This window comes from Spermophilus citellus (assembly GCF_964194105.1).
Source record: "Spermophilus citellus genome assembly, chromosome: 2".
Lineage (NCBI taxonomy): Eukaryota > Metazoa > Chordata > Mammalia > Rodentia > Sciuridae > Spermophilus > Spermophilus citellus.
The window spans coordinates 7170317-7188458 of record NC_138183.1 but is presented as its reverse complement, the minus strand read 5'-3'; the positions used below and the strand labels follow the sequence as shown (position 1 = coordinate 7188458).

Sequence of the window (18142 nt, the reverse complement as noted above, 5' to 3'; positions counted from 1 at the left end):
TTTATAATTTTTTTTTTGTTTGTTAGTTTGATAAATTGGGTTTTACCTGGGCTGGTCTTGAACTGGTCTTCCTGCCTCAGCTTCCTAAGTAGCTGAATTGTAAAATTTGTACCTGGCTCATAAAAATGTATTAACATCATAATTGGGTATTTCTTATAGTTGTAGACAGACACAATACCTTTATTTGTTTTTATGTGGTGCTGAGGATTGAACCCAGTGCCTCACATGCAAGGCAAGTGCTCTACGGTTGAGCCACAACCCTCGCCCCAATAATCGGGTTTTTTTTTATTTTGTAGTCTAAGCATTGACTCATAGAAATTTAGTAATTTATCAATATTTCAGCCTCTGATAGTGTTTCATGAAAGTTATCACTTGCCACACAACTGGTTTTATGTACATGTGAGATTCTAGTTTTGTTTATTTTTAATACATATGTATATTTGCTGTCCCTCACCTCCACCCCCAATAGTGGAGATTAAACCCAGGGGTATTTTACCATTGAGTTTTGAGTTGGGCTCTTGCCAAGTTACAGAGGCTAGCCTTATGCTTGTGATCCTCCTGGTTCAGTCTCCTAAAGTTGCTGGGATTGCAGGTGTGACTACCACACGCAGCCAATTTATATTTCTGAGGAATCTTCAGTTCCCAGGACAGCCTTATTACTGGGCCCAAGCAATTCTGCCTCAGCCTCCTGAATAACTGGTACTGGGGGCATTGTGTCATTGTGCCCAGCTATAACATAATGTTCCTTTATTTTGGGGGGTATATATCAAAAGTTTGGGTCCCTTTAAAGTAATAGTCCCCCCCACCCCTTGCCATTATTGTTAATTCTCTAGATACTCCCTCTGTACAAATCTTGCAAGAGTACTAAGCTGTGGGGAAGCAAAATGGTAATCTTTGGTTCCTGAACATTCCTGGAATATCGATTGTACCTGTGTCCTGTTATAAGAGGGATTCTAGTGTGTATGGGAAAGGATTAGATACATCTCAAATACTCTCTTGCTCAAGGAGAAAGAACAAGTGGCCTGATTTAGTAGTTTCCACCTTTGGAGGGTATTGTATATTTTCAAACCTGTGCCATACTTTACTTAGGAGGGGGTTAGGGTTAGGGATTGAATTGGGATAGAGGACGCTAGCTTTCAAGGTATAAACAGTTTCAAAACCTTAAGGAATGCTGTTTAAGACCATTCCTGAAGTTAAAGATGACTTTCTCCAATGATTTAAAAAATAAGATAACTGTTCCCTGACCTCTCTCCATAATAAGCTTTCTTCCCCTTCAGTACTAGGGATTTAATCCAGAGGCACTCTCCCCTATTGTTTTTTGTTTGTTTGAGACAGGGTCTTGCAAATTCCTCCAGGGTGATATCAAATTGAGATTCTTCTGCCTCAGCTTCCTGATCTGCTGGGATTACAAGTGTGCACCACCATGTTCAGCTAACATGCAGAGTTTAAATGATCCACAAAATACCTGGATGCTATGTTTGGGTGACAGTGTTACTTTGCATTCAATCCACCTATGGGTTTCTAAAAGAAATTTGTATTATATGGATATTGGGGGTCTTGTAGGTATCAGGACTCCTCTAACAATTGTGCATATGGGTTCATTTTAGTAACAATTGGCTTCATGGTTTCACTTAGTTCCCTCTAAAGTATTTACCCCCTTAGGTTTTTGCAATGAACCCTTTAAAAGTGTCACCATAATGCAGTTAGTTCTGTTACAAAATGAAGACTCAATTTATTTAATAAGTTTTTTTTTGTGGGCCTCAAACATGGAAGTATTCTACCTAGGAGCCACATTCTCAGCCCTAAGTTGAGTGAATACTATGTATTTTCTAGAGTCTGCACCACCCCAGCAATGACCATTCCCATTAGAATGTGATTGTTGTTACAAGTTTACTTTTTAACAGGTCTGAGGAAAGGACTAGTGATTAGAATAAGAATAGTGGCAAGGACTTTTAAAGTGGAGCCTGTGTATGTCAACTTGAATAGTTGGTGGCACTGTGTACTGAGAATCTACCCAGAGACTAAATGTAGATGGGCTGCAGTGCTGAGAGCCTTAAAGAATTAAGCAGCCCCGGACTTGGTTTCTCGTTGGTTTTCCCATCCTGGACACATTAAATGGATTCTGCTACCTCTGGACTCCTTCCCCTTCTTGTGAGGCAGTGAAGGAAACACTTGACAGCAAACTGTCTAATTCAGCTTCATGGGTGCACAATGGATAACTGGTCCTGGAGCTGAGAAGTGAACACCTTCCTGTGGAGAGTTATGTGGCATTTGGCTTCCAGAAGTAGTGCCATTCACCCATCAAGTCTAATAAATATTTTTAGTGTTAACTGAACTGATTGTACCTTTGGGCAACTCAAAAAGAGAATAGCCTTGCTAGTTTGGTTTGTGTTTTTCTTTTTTGATGAGACACAGTCAACTGGGGCTTTTTACTTATAAATGATGAATGATAATAGCTCAGGATAACTCAGTTTAAGGAGCCTACTATGCTACTATGGTTCTAGAACTTGGAAGTCTGAGGTGAGAGGATCCCTTGAATCCAGCAGGGATTAGCCCATTTGACACCAACGCTAGGAGAGTAGGGGGCAGGAGCCAGGTCGCGGGGATGGGCATGGGGACGCGTGCGGGAGAACCTGGGGAGTAGGAAGAGGCTACCCCAGCAGGGAGGGGGCCCGCTACCCAAGCAGTGCTCTGCGACTGGTAGGGGGCGCTGTCCCCACTCCGGCCGACCCGCGTGAGCACGCGGCGGAGCAAAGCTGGAGGAACCCGGACTGGGGAAATGCCCTTCCTGCCCCTTCATTCCCGGGAGCATCAGTGTCACACCGAGCCGGAACTGCAGCCTCAGGAGACCAGGCGCGGGGCCCATTCCCGCTCAATTTGGACCCGCGGCTGCGCTGCGGTCTCGGATTTAGAAGAGGGGTCTGGGGCGCTGCTGCAACGCGGCCGAGAGGGGGCGCTGGTCGCGCGGGTTTCGGGAGGGGGCGCCCGATCCCGCGTCTTCTGCGCCGCCTCCCGGGAAGTTTCAAGTTTGAAAGCGCTGGCGGAGGAGCCAGGGCTTCCGGAACCGGAGTGGACGAGAGGAGGGGCCCGTGCGGCGCCATGGAGGAGGGGGCGCCGCGGCAGGTGAACGGCGTGGGCGAGGCCGGGCTGCGCGGGCCGAGGGGCGCGGGCCGCCTTGTCCACCGTCTCCGGAGTCCAGAGCTCGGCTCGTGGCCCCGCCCCGATTCCAACCCTCCAGTGTCGCTAACCGCGACGCCTTCTCAAGGCAGACCCGAGCCCCAGGTTAATTAGCTAATGGTCCCTGGGTTCCTCGGAGCCCCTAGTCCGGCCAGCCCAGAGCTTGTCCGAAACTGCAGTGGGCGCTGCCTGGGAGGGCGCCACAGTTCCCTACAATCGGTTCTTCCAGAACTCCGAGGCCCAGGGGAATTATCCGGGAAAGCAAAGAGGGGCCCAGTGGCACTTGGGAAGGTGCCCGGGGGCAAGGAGGTGTGCACGCAGTGGGTAGGGGTCCAGTCTGTGTGCGCTTGTGGGGCGCTCACCCCAGAGCACATGGGGCACATGGGCGATGTGTAAGCCAGAGAGGTGCCCAGCCTAGCCGCGGACTAGAATCTTTGGGTACACAAGGGTTTCCAGAATGGGGGGGGGTCAAGGCTTCTACCCCTAGTTGGCAGTAGGTGTGCTGTGAGCCCAAAGGGCTTAGGGTGTGTGTGTGTGTGTGTGTGTGTGTGTGTGTATAACTCACTGAGGAGGGAGAAGTGGTATCCTGTCCCAGAGCAGCTGTGAGATAGGCTTAGACTAGGACATTTGTTTACCAGATAGGGTCCCATTTCAGAGCAGAAAGGGGAAAGGGTGTGTGTGTGTTTGTGTGTCTGTGTGTGTCTTCAGGCTTCCAGCCCAGAGCACACCAGCTATGGGGTTCAGGGGTGAGGTGTAGTAGGCAGGGACTCCTCCAGTGTCCCCACCCCATGACTTAGGCAGCCTTCAGGGCTGGGTCTACTCCCTCCCACCCCCTTCCTCCGGAGGTCCTTCTGCCCCTGTTCCAGCCCTAGCCTGTACACATTTTCCAATTTCCTGCAGCCTCCGCCCTGCAGCAAAGGCTGGGTGACTCAGGACCCTGGTGGCTGGTCCCCCAGCTCCAAGAGATCTTTGTTTTCTCAGGCCTTTGGCTTTGGCCTTCTTGCCTGGGGCGGCCAAAGGATTTCCTGAACCTCGCCCTTGCCCTCTGACTGCCTGGCCAGGCGGCCCAGCAGAGACCTGGAGTGGGGGGTGTCTGAGGCTGGGTAGCCACCCTTCCACTGGGCTCAGGAGATGGAACCAAGAGAGGTGAGACAGGGGTTGCTGCGGAGTCCCTTGGGGACATCATGGGTTACTTTGGGCAAGATCAGCTCTGACACTGGTCTGTTTGCAGCGTTGGCTTCTGGAGAGGGGGTTTTCTTCTTCCTGGCTCCAATGAATAGTGAAGGAGACTTCTGCTTCCTCCTAGAGCTGAGCTGGGAATGGCTGCCTCTGTGGCATCAGGAAAGCAGAGGAACAGACCTTGGCCTCTTGGGCCATTGACTGCCTTCTCCTTGTGACTTTGGGTGAATTCCTTTTTGGCAGTGAGCTTTTTCTGACTGCCAGATTCTACTCTGGTTTCCAGGCTTAGAGAGACTGGGTGGCCAGCAGGGAGAGGCATGGTGGCCTCTTCTCTGTTGCCACTGTAGGCAAGCTGCTTGACCTCTCTGGGTCCATTCCTCATGTGTAAAATGGGAATATTAACCGCTCCAAGGCGCTGAGAGTACAGCTCAGGGGTGGAGTGCTTGCCTAACATTCATTCATTCCATTGCCAGCACAAAGATAAAATAAAATCTCTGCTTCTACTTGGTGGGGTTACCGTGAGTCACAGGAGGCAATGTCTGCAGAGCTCTTAGATTAGAACCTGGTACCTGGTAAGCACTTTATGAGCCTTACTTACTTCCCCTTCCCCTTCTCTAAATGGCAGAGGACAGGAGCTGCACGTGTGGCTGGGAGGTTTCTATCCCTGAGCTCAGTGGACAGAGAAACCTCCCAAATGTCCCCCTTGGTGCTGTCTACTCCTCTTCCCTGTGATGGAGCCTGCAGGTCATGACTCCTCTCCACCCTCCTCTAGCCAGGGCCAGGCCAGAGACCCCCAGAGGATGAGAAAGAGGTGATCCGTCGGGCCATCCAGAAGGAGCTGAAAATCAAGGAGGGTATGGAGAATCTGAGGCGTGTGGCCACAGACCGCCGCCATCTGGGCCACGTGCAGCAGCTGCTGCGATCCTCCAACCGCCGTCTGGAGCAGCTGCATGGCCAGCTGCAGGAGCTGCATGCCCGCGTGTTGCTGCCCAGCCCGGATGGTGAGTGAGGAGTCAATGGACCCCAAGGGACAGGAGGCTCCAGGTCACCCAACTCCTTGCTTTGGCCCTGACCACTGTATCAGATTGCCACGCTTCTCCTAGTGCCATCCCCAGTATGCCCGGGAGGGGAGGGAGGAAAGAGTTGGTCACAGGGATCTTGGCTCTGGTGACGGGTTTGTGTGCCCCACACTCCCTGGACACAGAGCCTGTGGCCTCTGGCCCCCGGCTGCAGGCAGAGCAGTCACGGGCTGGGCACCTGGAGGTCCTGCGGAGGCAGTTGCAGGTGGAACTGAAGGTGAAGCAGGGGGCTGAGAACATGACGCACACGTGTGCCAGCGGCACCCCCAAGGTAAGGCCCTTGGGGTTTTATGGGAAGGCATTGTCCCGGCCCCCAATCTGATGGGAGAGGCTTGGCTCTCAGACGTCAGGTCAGGTAGAGATCCAGCCCCTATTCTGACAGGGAAATGCAAGCAGCCTTGGGCCCTGTGAGGGAGATACACTGTCAGCCCTTAATCTGGTGGTGGGAGTAGAGCTTCAAACCCCAGCTGGTGGGAAGGCATGGCTCTGACCCACAGGCTAACGGGAAGTTTGAACCCTGTTATGGGGTGTTGTGGGGAGACTCTGGCCCAGCCCTGGTCCAAGGGGCATATGTCACATCCCCATAGGAAAGAAAGCTCCTGGCAGCTGCCCAACAGATGCTGCAGGATAGCCAGCTGAAGGTGGCCCTGCTGCGGATGAAGATCAGCAGCCTGGAGGCCAACGGATCCTCTGAGTCAGGTGAGGCCTTTGAAGCAGCGAGGGCTGCTTGGGCTGGGCCAGACCTAAGGCCAGTATCCCTTCAGGCCCTGAGCTTCGGGCAGAGGAGCTACAGCATCGGCTGCGCATTGAGTCAGCCGTGGCCGAGGGAGCCAAGAATGTGGTGAAGCTACTTGGTGGCCAGAGGATACAGGACCGCAAAGCCCTGGCTGAGGTCAGGCCATGTCCCTTCCCCTTGTAGCTTGTGCTTGAGGGTCTGCTTATCTCCATTTCACCCTGGGCAGTGGCATGGGGCACCATGGGCTGGCTGCAGGGTGGCAGTGGGAAAAGAGTCGCGTTGTGTCAGACCTCCTGTGGGGGTGTCTTTAGGATGGCAGCTGCCCTCCCTCATGTATCCCATGGCCTGTCCCTGCTTCTGCCCTGGTGTAGGCCCAGCTCCAACTGCAGGAATCCTCCCAGAAGCTGGATCTCCTGCGGCTGGCCTTGGAGAAGCTGCTGGAGGAATTACCTCCTGCCCACCCTCTGCGCAACAGGGTGGCCCAAGAACTTCGGACTTCAGTGCTTGGGAACAGCCAGCCTTCAGGAATGCTTGTGAAGCCCGTCGCCCTGACAGGTAGACAGGAGTCCCACTGACTTCAGAGTTCCCCTTCCCTTTCAGGGAAGACCCTGAAGCACTTTGGGGAAGAGTTCCAGTCCTGACTCCACCACCCGTTACCTATGCGTCATTGGGCAACTGCTATCCCTTCCCTGAACCTCAGTTTATCAGTCTGTAAAACATGGATGATATTAGCATCCACCCCACAAGGTTACTATGCAAATCCAGTGGCTAGTTGCATGTCCAGTTGCCTGGCACAGTGAGCAGGGACAATGCCATGCTGCTGTTACATATTTATTTATTTATTTTGCAGTACTGAGGATTCCCAGCCACTCTACCACTGAGGGGTGCTCTCCCACTGAGCCACATCCCCAGCCCTATTTTGTATTTTATTTAGAGACAGGGTCTCACTGAGGTGCTTAGCATCTCGCCATTGCTGAGGCTGGCTTTGAACTCATGATCCTCCTGCCTCAGCCTCCCAAGCTGCTGGGATTATAGGAGTGCGCTACTGTGCCCGGCTTCCGCTATCCTTTGAGACAAAACTCTTAGGTATCCTAAAATAAGCCCATTCAGTCGGCAGAACAGGTTTTGAACCCATTTGGGGAGTGGGGAATGGCTGGAGCTTCCCTTCATCATTCAAATGGAGTAACTAAGGCTCAGGAAGCAAGTGGGACAGGATAGAACACACCAGGCTTCCCACTCCCTGCCCCAGGCTCTCGTCCCTGCCGTGGCTCACTTGAAGACACAGTGCACTTGATACCCTGAGCACTGGGAGCATCTCATCCCATCCTGTGGCTCCATGCAGCCTGTTTGGGTCTTGCAACTCTGCCTGTGTCCCCGCTTCCCCACGTAGGGATGTTCAGAAGGAAGGAGCCTGTGGTTTGCCCCGGGATGGCAGGTGGCTACTAAGGTCTAATGTGCAGGGGATCTGGGTCAGTCACCTCCTAGAGAGGATGGGGTTCCAGGGGATGTTGGTGGTGTCTGACGTGTCTACCCCCATACTTCCCCTCAGGAACACTGCAGGTCCGCCTCCTGGGCTGTAAACAGCTGCTGACCACCGTGCCTGGACGTTCTCCAGTGGCTGTGCTGGCTGGCAGCCCCTCTGAGGGCTGGATCCGAGCCAGAGCCAAACAGCAGCGTGGTGGAGGCGAACTGGCCAGTGAGTGAGGAGGAGCCCCAGGGCAGGGGCCTCTGCTTGTACTTGTCCTGAGCCCCAGCTCTGGCCCCATAGGGGAGGTGCTGGCTGTGCTGAAGGTGGACAACCGTGTTGTGGGCCAGACAAGCTGGGGACAGGTGGCTGAGTACTCCTGGGACCAGACCTTTGTCATTCCCCTGGAGCGAGTAAGGCTGGCCTTTGTGTGGTTGCGGGTGGTTGCAGGCCACAGGATGGAAGACAGCCCAGACAGAGGCTGCTAGTGTGCTCTGTCCCTTACCTGGCTTCTTCGATGTAGGCCCGTGAGCTGGAGATCGGGGTGCACTGGAAGGACTGGCGGCAGCTGTGTGGTGTGGCCTTCCTGAGGCTGGAGGACTTCCTGGACAATGCCTGTCATCAGCTGTCCCTCAGCCTGGTGCCACAGGGGCAGCTCTTTGCCCAGGTGCCAGTGCTCCCTGCCCTCTGACCTGGCGGGCCCCTTGGGCACGGGGCTAGGAGAGCCTGCGAGAGTGAGCTCCCCTGCAGAAGAGTGGAAACCGAGGGCCAGAGAGGAGGCTCCAAGACCAAGGATGCCCAGCCACTCTCTAAGGGAAAGTTTAGAGGCCTGTGTCCCTGTCCTGACTCTGCCCTTCTTCATGTGTGACCCTGGTCAAGGACCTCCATTCTCTGAGCCTCCATTTATTCCCTGGCACCAATGAGGACATGGAATCCATTTCTCTGGGTCCTTCTGGCTCTTGTATCCACTGGTGGATACTGGGTGGGAGGATAGGTTGGAATTGGGTCCAAGGTGGAGGAGGGGCCATGGCAAATGGGGTGGGAGGGGACTAGTTTTCAGCCCTGCCCTTGCCCCTGCAGGTGACCTTCTGTGATCCTGTTATTGAGAGAAGGCCCCGCCTGCAGAGACAGAAACGCATTTTCTCTAAACGCAGAGGTGTGTGGGGGCAAGGTCAGGGGCCTCTATGCTGGAGGCGGCAGGTCTGGGGCCACTAGGTCCTGAGACCAGATGCTCCTCTGCCACAGGCCAGGACTTCCTGAGAGCGTCCCAGATGAATCTCAGCATGGCAGCCTGGGGGCGCTTGGTCATGAACCTGCTGCCCCCCTGTAGCTCACCGAGTACCATCTCCCCACCTAAGGGGTGCCCTCACTCTCCAGCTACATACCATGAAACCTCCAACCCTGCTTCCCCCAGGTGAAGAGCCAGCTCGTGCCAGACTGTACACTTCTTTGCTGTGTCTGACTCTCTCCAGGCTCAGTTTGTGTCTTTACGTCCCTGTTGCTCTCTATTTTTTGCGGGGAGGGGTGTGCCAGGGATTGAACTCGGGGCCACTCAACCACTGAGCTACATCCCAGCCCTATTTTGTATTTTACTTAGAGACAATGGATTCACTGAGTTGCTTAGTGCCTTGCTTTTGCTGAGGTTGGCTTTGAACTCCTGATCTTCCTGCCTCAGCCTCCTGAGCCCGTGGGATTAACGGGCATGTGCCAGTGTACCCAACCGTGTTGCTCACTTTCTGACTCTCTGTCTCTTCACATGGCTATAAGTCTTTCTCATGAATTGCTCCGTCATCTTGGTCTTGATTCTGTGTCTGCTTCCTCCCTACAGCGATTTCCTGCCCAAGAAGACCTCCTTGGGAGAAGAAATGAAGCCCCCACCCAAGCCCCCACGCCTCTACCTGGCCCAGGAACCAAACCTGGAGGAGACTCCAGTGCCGGTGGGCAGGGCTGGTGGAAGGGGCAGCTGGTGGTGTTGGTGGGAGGGTGGCAGGCCAGTGGGGAAGCAGGGAAGGTGTGCCTGAGCCCCCTGTGCCCTGCTCTTACAGTGCACCAAACGCCCACACATGGCGCCTAGGACTGGACGCACACCCACCCCTCCAGCCTCACCTGTCAGGTACCCATGGGCTCAGGGTCACCTGGAGATGGTCTCAGCTCCCCTGAGTGTGTGTGCAGCCAAGCATCCCTCGCTCCTTGGCTCCTTGGGGGCAGGCCCTGGCTCACGCAGGTTCTTGCTTATTTGCTGAACCGTGTCATTGAGCTCTGGCTGCATGCTTTGCTGCAGGGCTCTCCCGCAAGTACAGAGGTGGGGACAGCCCAGGCTGGGACATGGGTGGTTGGGAGGAGCTTAGCTGGGGTCCCAGCCCTGGTCCTACAGGTTTTGTTGTTTTGTTTTGTTGTTGTTTTGTTTTGTTGTTCATTTTCTTTTTCCGGTGGTGCTAGGGGTGGAACCCGGGCCTTGCACATGGTAGGCAAGCTCTCCCACTGAGCACGCCCCTAGCCTCCTCTGTCTGTTGCCTTTTCTTTCTTGCAGGAAAGCCCCCCGGCTTCAGGACTTCCGCTGCTTGGCTGTGCTGGGCCGGGGACACTTTGGGAAGGTAGTGGGCTGAGGGGGCAGTGGAGCAGGTGGGCAGACCCCAGCACATTAGTGAGGAGATGCTGGGTCCTGGAGGCAGTGCCTGGGGAGGTGGAGTCTCTCCCTGTCCTGCTCACCTGGAACCCAGCCTCTCTCTGGTCCCCAGGTTCTTCTGGTTCAGTTCAAGGGGACAGCGAAATACTATGCCATCAAGGCTCTGAAGAAGCAGGAGGTGCTGAGCCGTGATGAAATTGACAGGTGTGTGGTGGGACCAGTGTGGGCTCTAAGTACCCGGGCATTGGCATTGGAGGTACCCAGGGTGGCTGGCCTGGGTTGTGGGCATCCAGACAGCATTTAAAAGCCCTGGGTCTACTAGGCCTGGCACCTGTAGTTATAAACTATGCTCTTGGGCAGGGCCCCCTTTTCTCTTAGCACCTGTCCTCTTCCGTGACATGGGGCCATGGTAGTTGTGCAGGCTCAGGACCTTTGTGAGCCCTTGGTCCACAGAAACCATCACACTGCCTGCCTGGCACTTTGTACACCCTGTGGGCAGGGTGCTGGGTGGGTGGCAGGGTAGAGCCCCCAGAAGCTATCTATCCCTCTGAGACCCACGCGCTCCCCTGCAGCCTCTACTGTGAGAAGCGGGTCCTGGAGGCCGCAGGCCGCGCGGGGCACCCCTTCCTGCTCTCCCTCGCTGCCTGCTTCCAGACTGCCAGCCACGTCTGCTTTGTGACCGAGTTTGTGCCTGGGGGCGACCTCATGATGCAGATACATGAAGATGTCTTCCCTGAGCCCCAGGCCTGGTGGGTTTTCCTGCCTGCCTCTTCTAGCAAACTCTCCCTGGTTCCCTGTCCCTTCATCCCGCTGCTCCCTGGGTACCCATCAGCAGAACAGCATAGAGTCAGACCTGGCTCAACTCCCATGGAATTCATGACCTCTGTTCATGCATCTGTGGGTTTGTCATCACTCCTTTATAGGAGTGTTGGGGAGATGTCAGTAATGCTTATAAATCGCCTGGCATAGAGACCGGCAGCTGGAGTTATTTTTTGCTGTCCAGTGCTGGCGCTGGAGTTAGAAAGGCCTAACTTGGTCTGTTAGTTCTGCCCCTAGCTTTTGACTCTGGGCAGGTCCCTTACTGGAGTCTCAGGTCCTTATTTGAATAAAAGACATGGTGAGCATCCCCCCCGACTTCGGGGAGGGTTCCAGGAAAGTAAGGTATGTGGGGCACTTGGCATAGATCCTGGCACAGTTGAAGACTCCAGGAAGGATAGGTCGTTATTGTGCAGCAGCCTTAGCACAGTCTGGGTCCTGTTATCTGGAGAAGCCCTTCAGCCCAGACATGAGGATCCTCTGTCCCATCTCTCACCCACATCTGAATTCACCTTCCTGGTACCTGGCCTGGGCCTGAGTTCTCCCACACACCCCCCTCCAGCTTCTACCTGGCCTGTGTGGTCCTGGGGCTGCAGTTCTTACACGAGAAGAGGATAATTTACAGGTACCTTTTTCCCTGGAGGTGCTGAGGGCAGTAAGGGTAGGCAGTAAGGATACTACCCCACTCCTGGGCTGCTCTAGGGACCATTGGTGGTCCCTGGGCCTCAGCCGTCTCAGCCTCTTTTGTTTGTCCCCCTGCCCTCAGGGACCTGAAGCTGGATAATCTTCTGCTGGATGCCCAGGGCTTCCTGAAGATCGCAGACTTTGGGTTATGCAAGGAAGGTGGGGCCACCTGTCCAGGTCCACACCCCACTCCTCACCAAGCAGCAGATACCCCTCCCTTCCAACCCCCAGGCCTTCTGGCGAAGGACTGGGAATGCTGGCCCTTCCTTCCTAGCCTGGACTTGGTCAGAGGAGAATCTGTGGTTAGGGCTGGAGAGGGAGTTGAGTCCTGCCTCTCACGTGACTTTGGCCTGTGGGTTTGGCTGAGACTTAGCTCCCTTATGCAGTCCAATGACCACCTCATGACCATGCCACTTTCGAGTGTGTGGGGCAGGGCTTGTCATGGGCTTGGCTACCTGGGATCTTAAGGTTTGGCATTGATTTTTTTTTGGTGGTGGTGGTACTAGGGATTGAACTTGAGGGCATTCTACCACAAAGCTACATCCCAGTCCTTTATTTATATTGAGACCGGCCCTCACTAATGTATTGAGGTTGGCCTTGAATTTGAGATCTTTCTGCCTCAGGCTCTCAGTAGCTGGGATTATAGGCCTGCGCCACCAGGTCCAGCTGACATTGATTCTTATCACAGAAGTTATAGTGAACAGGTCACACTAAGCAGGCATTGGTATGGATGATGGTCTGCAGGAATCGGCTTTGGGGACCGGACAAGCACCTTCTGTGGCACCCCAGAGTTCCTGGCTCCTGAGGTGCTGACTCAGGAGTCCTACACACGGGCTGTGGACTGGTGGGGGCTGGGAGTGCTGCTCTACGAGATGTTGGTGGGTGAGGTAAGGATGGGTGCGGCTGCTGAGGCCTCAGGTAGGGTGGAATGAAGTGGCGCATATACCCACTGAGTCCCATTTCTACAGTGCCCGTTCCCAGGAGACACGGAAGAGGAGGTGTTTGACTGCATCGTCAATTCAGATGCCCCATACCCCCACTTTCTGTCTGTGCAAAGTCTAGAGCTCATTCAGAAGGTAGGCACTGTGGGGTGAGGGCTGGGCCTGACAGCTACTATGGCTTGCGTGCCTCTCGCTACCATGCTCGGGGCCCTGTGGTGCTGCTCACATGGGTACCTGTGGAGGGCAGACAGTGCCTAGGTGGAGCACCCTGAGTGCACACCTGCCCTCCTGCCCAGCTCCTCCAGAAGTGCCCAGAGCAGCGCCTGGGGGCAGGCAAGCAGGATGCCGAGGAGATCAAGGTGCAGCCCTTCTTCAGGGTGAGTGGCTTGGACCATAATGGTCTCTGGTGCTTGGTATGGGGGAAACCTGGGGTGACCCCCGGGGACTCTGTTCCCACCATCTCAGGCACCTCTGCCCTTGTCCCCAGACTACCGACTGGCAGGCCCTGCTCACTCGCACAATCCAGCCCCCCTTCGTGCCCACGCTTTGCGGCCCAGCAGACCTGCGCTACTTTGAGGGAGAGTTCACGGGGCTGCCACCGGCTCTGACCCCACCTGCCCCTCGAAGGTCCCTTACCACCTGCCAACAGGCTGCCTTCCAGGACTTTGACTTCGTGTCCGAGAGATTCCTGGGGCCCTGAGGGCTCCCCCACACCTTTGCCCATGCCCCTAGACTACTGGAACCCCCACTTGCCCATCTGTGTGCCCACCCAGAGGCCCAGGTTTATAAGCTGTAGGACTCGCGGTGGCAGCCAGAGGGCTACTGTGGTGGACTTTGCTCACTGAGCAAAGTGTGTCCTCTGCCCTTCCTCCCATCTCTCTTCTTCCTGGCCAAAACTGGACCAGAGAGGGTACACAGTAAGGAGTGGCTTGATTTGTCTTTAATATTTGACTTGCTTTATGGATTATTAAATTTGAAAAACTGTGCCCTGGAGGCAGCCTGGTTTGGGGGTAGGGTGGAGTCTGGGGTGCCTTGGTGCTGGAACCCCAATTAGGTCCTCTTTTCTTTCTTCCTTGGGAAGACAGAACCAGCCACTGTCTTGATGCTCTGCTTTGAGGCCAGGGAGGGTGGGTGGGAGTGAGGAGCTCCAGGCCCTCCAAGGGCTGACTCCAGCTAGGTATGGTTCCTCTGGTTTTCAGGCACAAGGTGGCAGCTCTGCCTCCAGCAAACCTAAACAGCCTGGCTGCTGCCCTCCTCCACTTCCTCTTCAGCCCAGAGGGTCTCCCAGGACCCTGAGGGCCATCCACAGAAGAAGTGGGCCAGGTTGCGGGTCAGGCCACGGTTGAAAGGGTTGCTGGGGCGCTGGCGGAGGTAGGCAATACGGTGTGAGGAGATGAACTCCCAGGTGGTGGTGTTGCTGGCCACCAGATAGAGGTGTGAGGCCAGGAGCAGGCCAGCCACCAGTGAGAATAAGGACAGCAGCAGGAAGGTGGCAAACAGAAGGCCCCTGGACCGCAGCCACAGCCCCCAGGGCTGGAAGAACTGGAGGCCAGACCTGCAGGACAGGGACAGGGACTCAGAGACAGGAGAAGGCAGGGTACCCCCATCCCTCTCAGCTGGGCCCAGGGAGCCCTGGCTCTACACACCTGGGGGTACATGCTGCCCATGCTCCCTCCATGCCCTGGGTGGCAGTGGTACCTACACCTACCATGCCAGGTACAGGCCCCACAGAAGAACCACCAGCTGCAGTGCCAGGTAGGCCACGAAGAGCGGGTGATTGCGTTCCCCCACACAGTTCTCCATCCAGGGACAGTGATGGTCATAGCGGCGGACGCAGCGGCGACAATCACGACAGTGTCGGGCCCGCAGGGGCTGCTGTAGGCACAGAGAGAGATGAAGACCAGGGTCAGGGCCTGAACTTGGGAGGCCAGAGTACTGGGGCAGAAGGTCCCATGGGGGTCCCTGCATCACTCACCAGCACCAGGCAGTATCTGCAGCGTCGAAGGGCAATCCCCTGTGGAACCATGGCTGTCTGTTCCTCCTTGGGCTCCTGAAAATAAGGGACAGAGAACGAGATAGGGTCTCCTTAGGAGGTAGATGACACTGGTAGGCATCTTCCTTGGGGGCCAGCTTACTCTGGTTGTGGAGTTTGGGGCCCATCCCATGTAGGTGGGTAGAGCAGAGCACCCTACACTGAGTAAAGCTATGTGACCTTTGCAAGGTTCATCTCTCTGGGCCTTGGTGATTTCCTTATTGCAAGATAAGGGTCTAGGGCTGGCAAGACAGTTTACTGAGATGCCCCACAAAAGCCCATAGAATAAGGCCCGTCATGGAGGCTGTTACTGGGCCTTGGGTCCCTGCTGTCTGGAAGAGGAGTTCAGGCTCCCAGGGGCCCCTGGTTACCTGGGGCTGGGGCTGAGTATTCACATAGCCAGGATCCATAAGCGACACAGCCAGGTAGAGCAGCAGGGAGCCCAGCACCAGGAACAGGAAGGTAAGGGGCAGGAGCAGCTCCCCCTGCTCTTCCCATTGCCGCAGCTCTGGAGAGACCAGAGGACAGTGAGGCTGGTCCCCCAGAGCAGAACAGGAGGGGCAGGGCTGGAGGTGAGGAGGATTTCAGGGAGGTGAGAGGGCTGAGGACAGCAGGGTGTGGACAGCTCTGATGCCCTTGGTTATAAAAGGGAGCAGAGAATGAAGGGGGGCTTTTGAGGGACATCCTTTCCTGATGGAGAGACTTGAGCAAATTTTTAGGCTAAAGCGGGTGGGGGCTCACTGTGGCAGATAAGGGTGGTGGGTAGGGGACTCCAGAGGAGAATGATGGGTTGCAGGTGGGTGGGTGAATGGGTGCTACTATGGGACTCTGGAGACGGGCCCCTCCCTTCCCGGAGTATTCCCTTGCCTGAGACTGGGAAGCCCGAACTGGGATGCCAGTCCGTGAATGTAGGTGATCCTACTAATCTCATGAATAGGGGGATTGGGAGTCAATTCCTTGGAAGGATGGAGTCTGGTCCAGGGTCATGGAGCTCTAGTCGATCCTTTAGTGTTTCTTGGGATGGACAGGGCATCTGGCAGTAATCAGGAAGATGCTGGGATTAATTAAGGATCAACTGGTCGTCAGGGGAGAGCAGGTGGCTGGGGGAGTGACGGATGGGGAGAGGGCCTGGAGCTGGCGGAAACGGGGTGAATCTCGGGCTCTCTGGGGAATAGGTGGGGGACCTGGTGAGACCCAAACGTGCGAGGCACTACACGGGATCGGATGGGTCTGGGTAGCTCGGGGTCCGGCTCACCGGTATCATGCAGGAAAAGCACCAGCGTGATCCCCCAGGTCAGCACGGTGTGGCCGGTTCGCACCAGGACCCCAGGGCTGAGGAGCGCCCAGGGCGCCATCGCCAGGGCCGGGGCCCCACCCGGAAGACGCGCCGGGAGGAACCGGCCCTGGGAGAGGGGCCGCGGTCGCCCTGGGATTGGCGGATCCGGATGGTGGGCAGGGCCGAATTGGCGCAGGGAGGCTGCCTATTGGATGACAGCTGCGACCGAGTGGGCCCTCAAGCCAACAGGTGCCTGAGGAGGCTGAGGGCGGGGCCGGCGCGCGCGCAGCCGGTAACTCCCCCAACTCCAGCCCCCACCAGCCAGGTAACTTTTCAAAGCCCCTGAGCAGGCGCGCGGCTCAAGCCGTTCTCTCGGGCTCCGCCCCCACGGCCTCGCGCATGCGTGCAGATCCCTAAGCGCCCCGCAGTTCCAGCACCTTGACGTGATTCCAGCGGGCAAAATTGTGCCCGTCTCAAAGGTGTGATGGTTAAGACGTCAAAAGAGACAGAGCCTGCCCTACGTTGCTCCGGGACGGCATTCTTACCTCCTTCAGTTCGTTTTCGAGTATCGCAAACGTTTGATGGAAAAGTGGAGGTCCTTGGTGCGGATTCTGGCTGAGCGGCCCATCTTTTGGTTAGTGTCAGAAATACTGACACTGCCTCTTCCTCCCTGACTGTTCCCGGGCAAGTGTCCGAACTCCCCTGAGCTGTTTTCTATCTGTATAACGGGGATGATAACAGTACCCCCCACCTCCCAAGGTGATTGGAGGATTAAGTACTGGAAGTGCCCTACCTGGCGCTCCTGCTGTTCTAAGCCAGCACCTGCTCCCAGCCCGACTGCTCTCCCTTACAGCCCTGATTCTAGCACACCTCCCACTGATGCCAGCGACCACCTTAAGCCTCCCACTCCTGCAGTGCACTCTTCGGACATGTATTGCCTTGGCCAGTTCAACATCTCCCTTTAAAAAAAAATTTTTAAAGATGTTGATGGACCTTTATTTTATTCACGTGCTAGGCAAGCGCTCTACCACTGAGCCCCAGCCCCAGCCCTCAACATTCCCTTTTCTATGGAGGAAATGATATCTCAATCCAGCATGGCCCTAGAAGGATTGCCCTTCACTCCATAGCAAGAGCACGGCATGGGCATGTGACTCAGCAAGGGCAATCATTCCATGAGATTGCTGAAAAAGGGACATTCTTTTGGATTCAAGCATAAATAATAGGATATAAAGGCATCTTTACATGGAGAGATCCTATCTGGCAGGAGCTAATAGGCCAGCTTATAGGGACATGAATATAAGCAACATTAAAAGAAAGAGTGAGTCTTAGAATGTTTTCCTTCCCCCTCTGGATCCAGCTATGCCTGAAGCTGGTATTGTCTCTAAGTTGCCCCTTGCATTCATCAATGAATTTCCCACCTTGACTATCCTGGTCAGTTCAAGTTGGGTATCTGTCACTTGCAACTCAGTCTTGATTACTGTGATAGGTATGTTACTTAATGTGCCCAGTGGAGAACTCTAGTACATTATCCAATCAACAGATAATTCTCAGGCTTTTATATATATATATATATATATATATATATATATATATATATATATATATATTTAGTTGTTGATGGACTTTATTGTCTTTATTTTTATGTGGTGCTGAGGATTGAACCCAGTGTGTCACACATGCTAGGTGAGCACACTACCACTGATCCACAACCCCAGCCCCTAGTTCTCAGGCTTTTATGAGTAAGGCATTATGCTGATGACAAGCTGATCAACTAAAGAGTTAGGATTTTTTTAATGTTTATTTTGTTTTTATGTAGTGTTGAGGATCAAGCCCAGTGCCTCACACATGCCAGGCAGGTGCTGTACCACTGAGCCATAATCCCCAGCCCCTAGGATAGATTTTGATCAGTGTTATACCATTGCAACATGAAAGAGGACCCAATGTGAACTAACTCAACTTCTATTTGTGTACCCTGACATTTAAAAGGTAGAATGAGCCAGTGACTCAGGAATTTGAGGCAAGATCCCAAGTTCAAGGCCAACCTGAGCATCTTAGCAAGACCCTAAATAAAACTAAAAACAACCAGGTGCAGTGGCACGCACATGCCTGTAATCCCAGCAGTTTGGGAGGC

General features: G+C 54.7%; 2 protein-coding genes across 3 annotated transcripts; one reads left to right on the top strand and one right to left on the bottom strand.

Moving 5' to 3' along the window:
• Window positions 1-2965: 2965 nt before the first annotated feature.
• On the top strand, window positions 2966-13689 carry PKN3 (protein kinase N3). The gene is made up of 22 exons (XM_081261468.1): window positions 2966-3123; window positions 5129-5357; window positions 5561-5706; window positions 6023-6134; window positions 6200-6327; window positions 6543-6726; window positions 7721-7867; window positions 7940-8049; window positions 8160-8303; window positions 8717-8792; window positions 8882-9050; window positions 9465-9573; window positions 9682-9749; window positions 10167-10230; window positions 10375-10466; window positions 10835-11011; window positions 11641-11703; window positions 11845-11921; window positions 12507-12649; window positions 12731-12838; window positions 13000-13080; window positions 13191-13689. Exons 1-22 carry the CDS (start codon window positions 3100-3102, stop codon window positions 13401-13403), a joined length of 2664 nt encoding a protein of 887 aa, XP_081117594.1. The 5' UTR covers window positions 2966-3099; the 3' UTR covers window positions 13404-13689.
• Window positions 13690-13814: 125 nt separating this feature from the next.
• ZDHHC12 (zDHHC palmitoyltransferase 12) lies at window positions 13815-16366 on the bottom strand. Of its 2 annotated transcripts, none has more exons than XM_081261494.1 (5): window positions 15991-16366; window positions 15107-15243; window positions 14679-14753; window positions 14412-14578; window positions 13815-14236 (listed from the first exon to the last, which is right to left on the bottom strand). In XM_081261494.1, the coding sequence occupies exons 1-5, from the start codon at window positions 16088-16090 to the stop codon at window positions 14035-14037; spliced, it is 681 nt and encodes a 226-aa protein (XP_081117620.1). In that variant the 5' UTR covers window positions 16091-16366; the 3' UTR covers window positions 13815-14034. The 2 variants fall into 2 exon arrangements, with proteins under 2 accessions (XP_081117620.1, XP_081117619.1); XM_081261493.1 differs by having other exon boundaries at window positions 13815-14258; window positions 15991-16324.
• Window positions 16367-18142: the final 1776 nt, after the last annotated feature.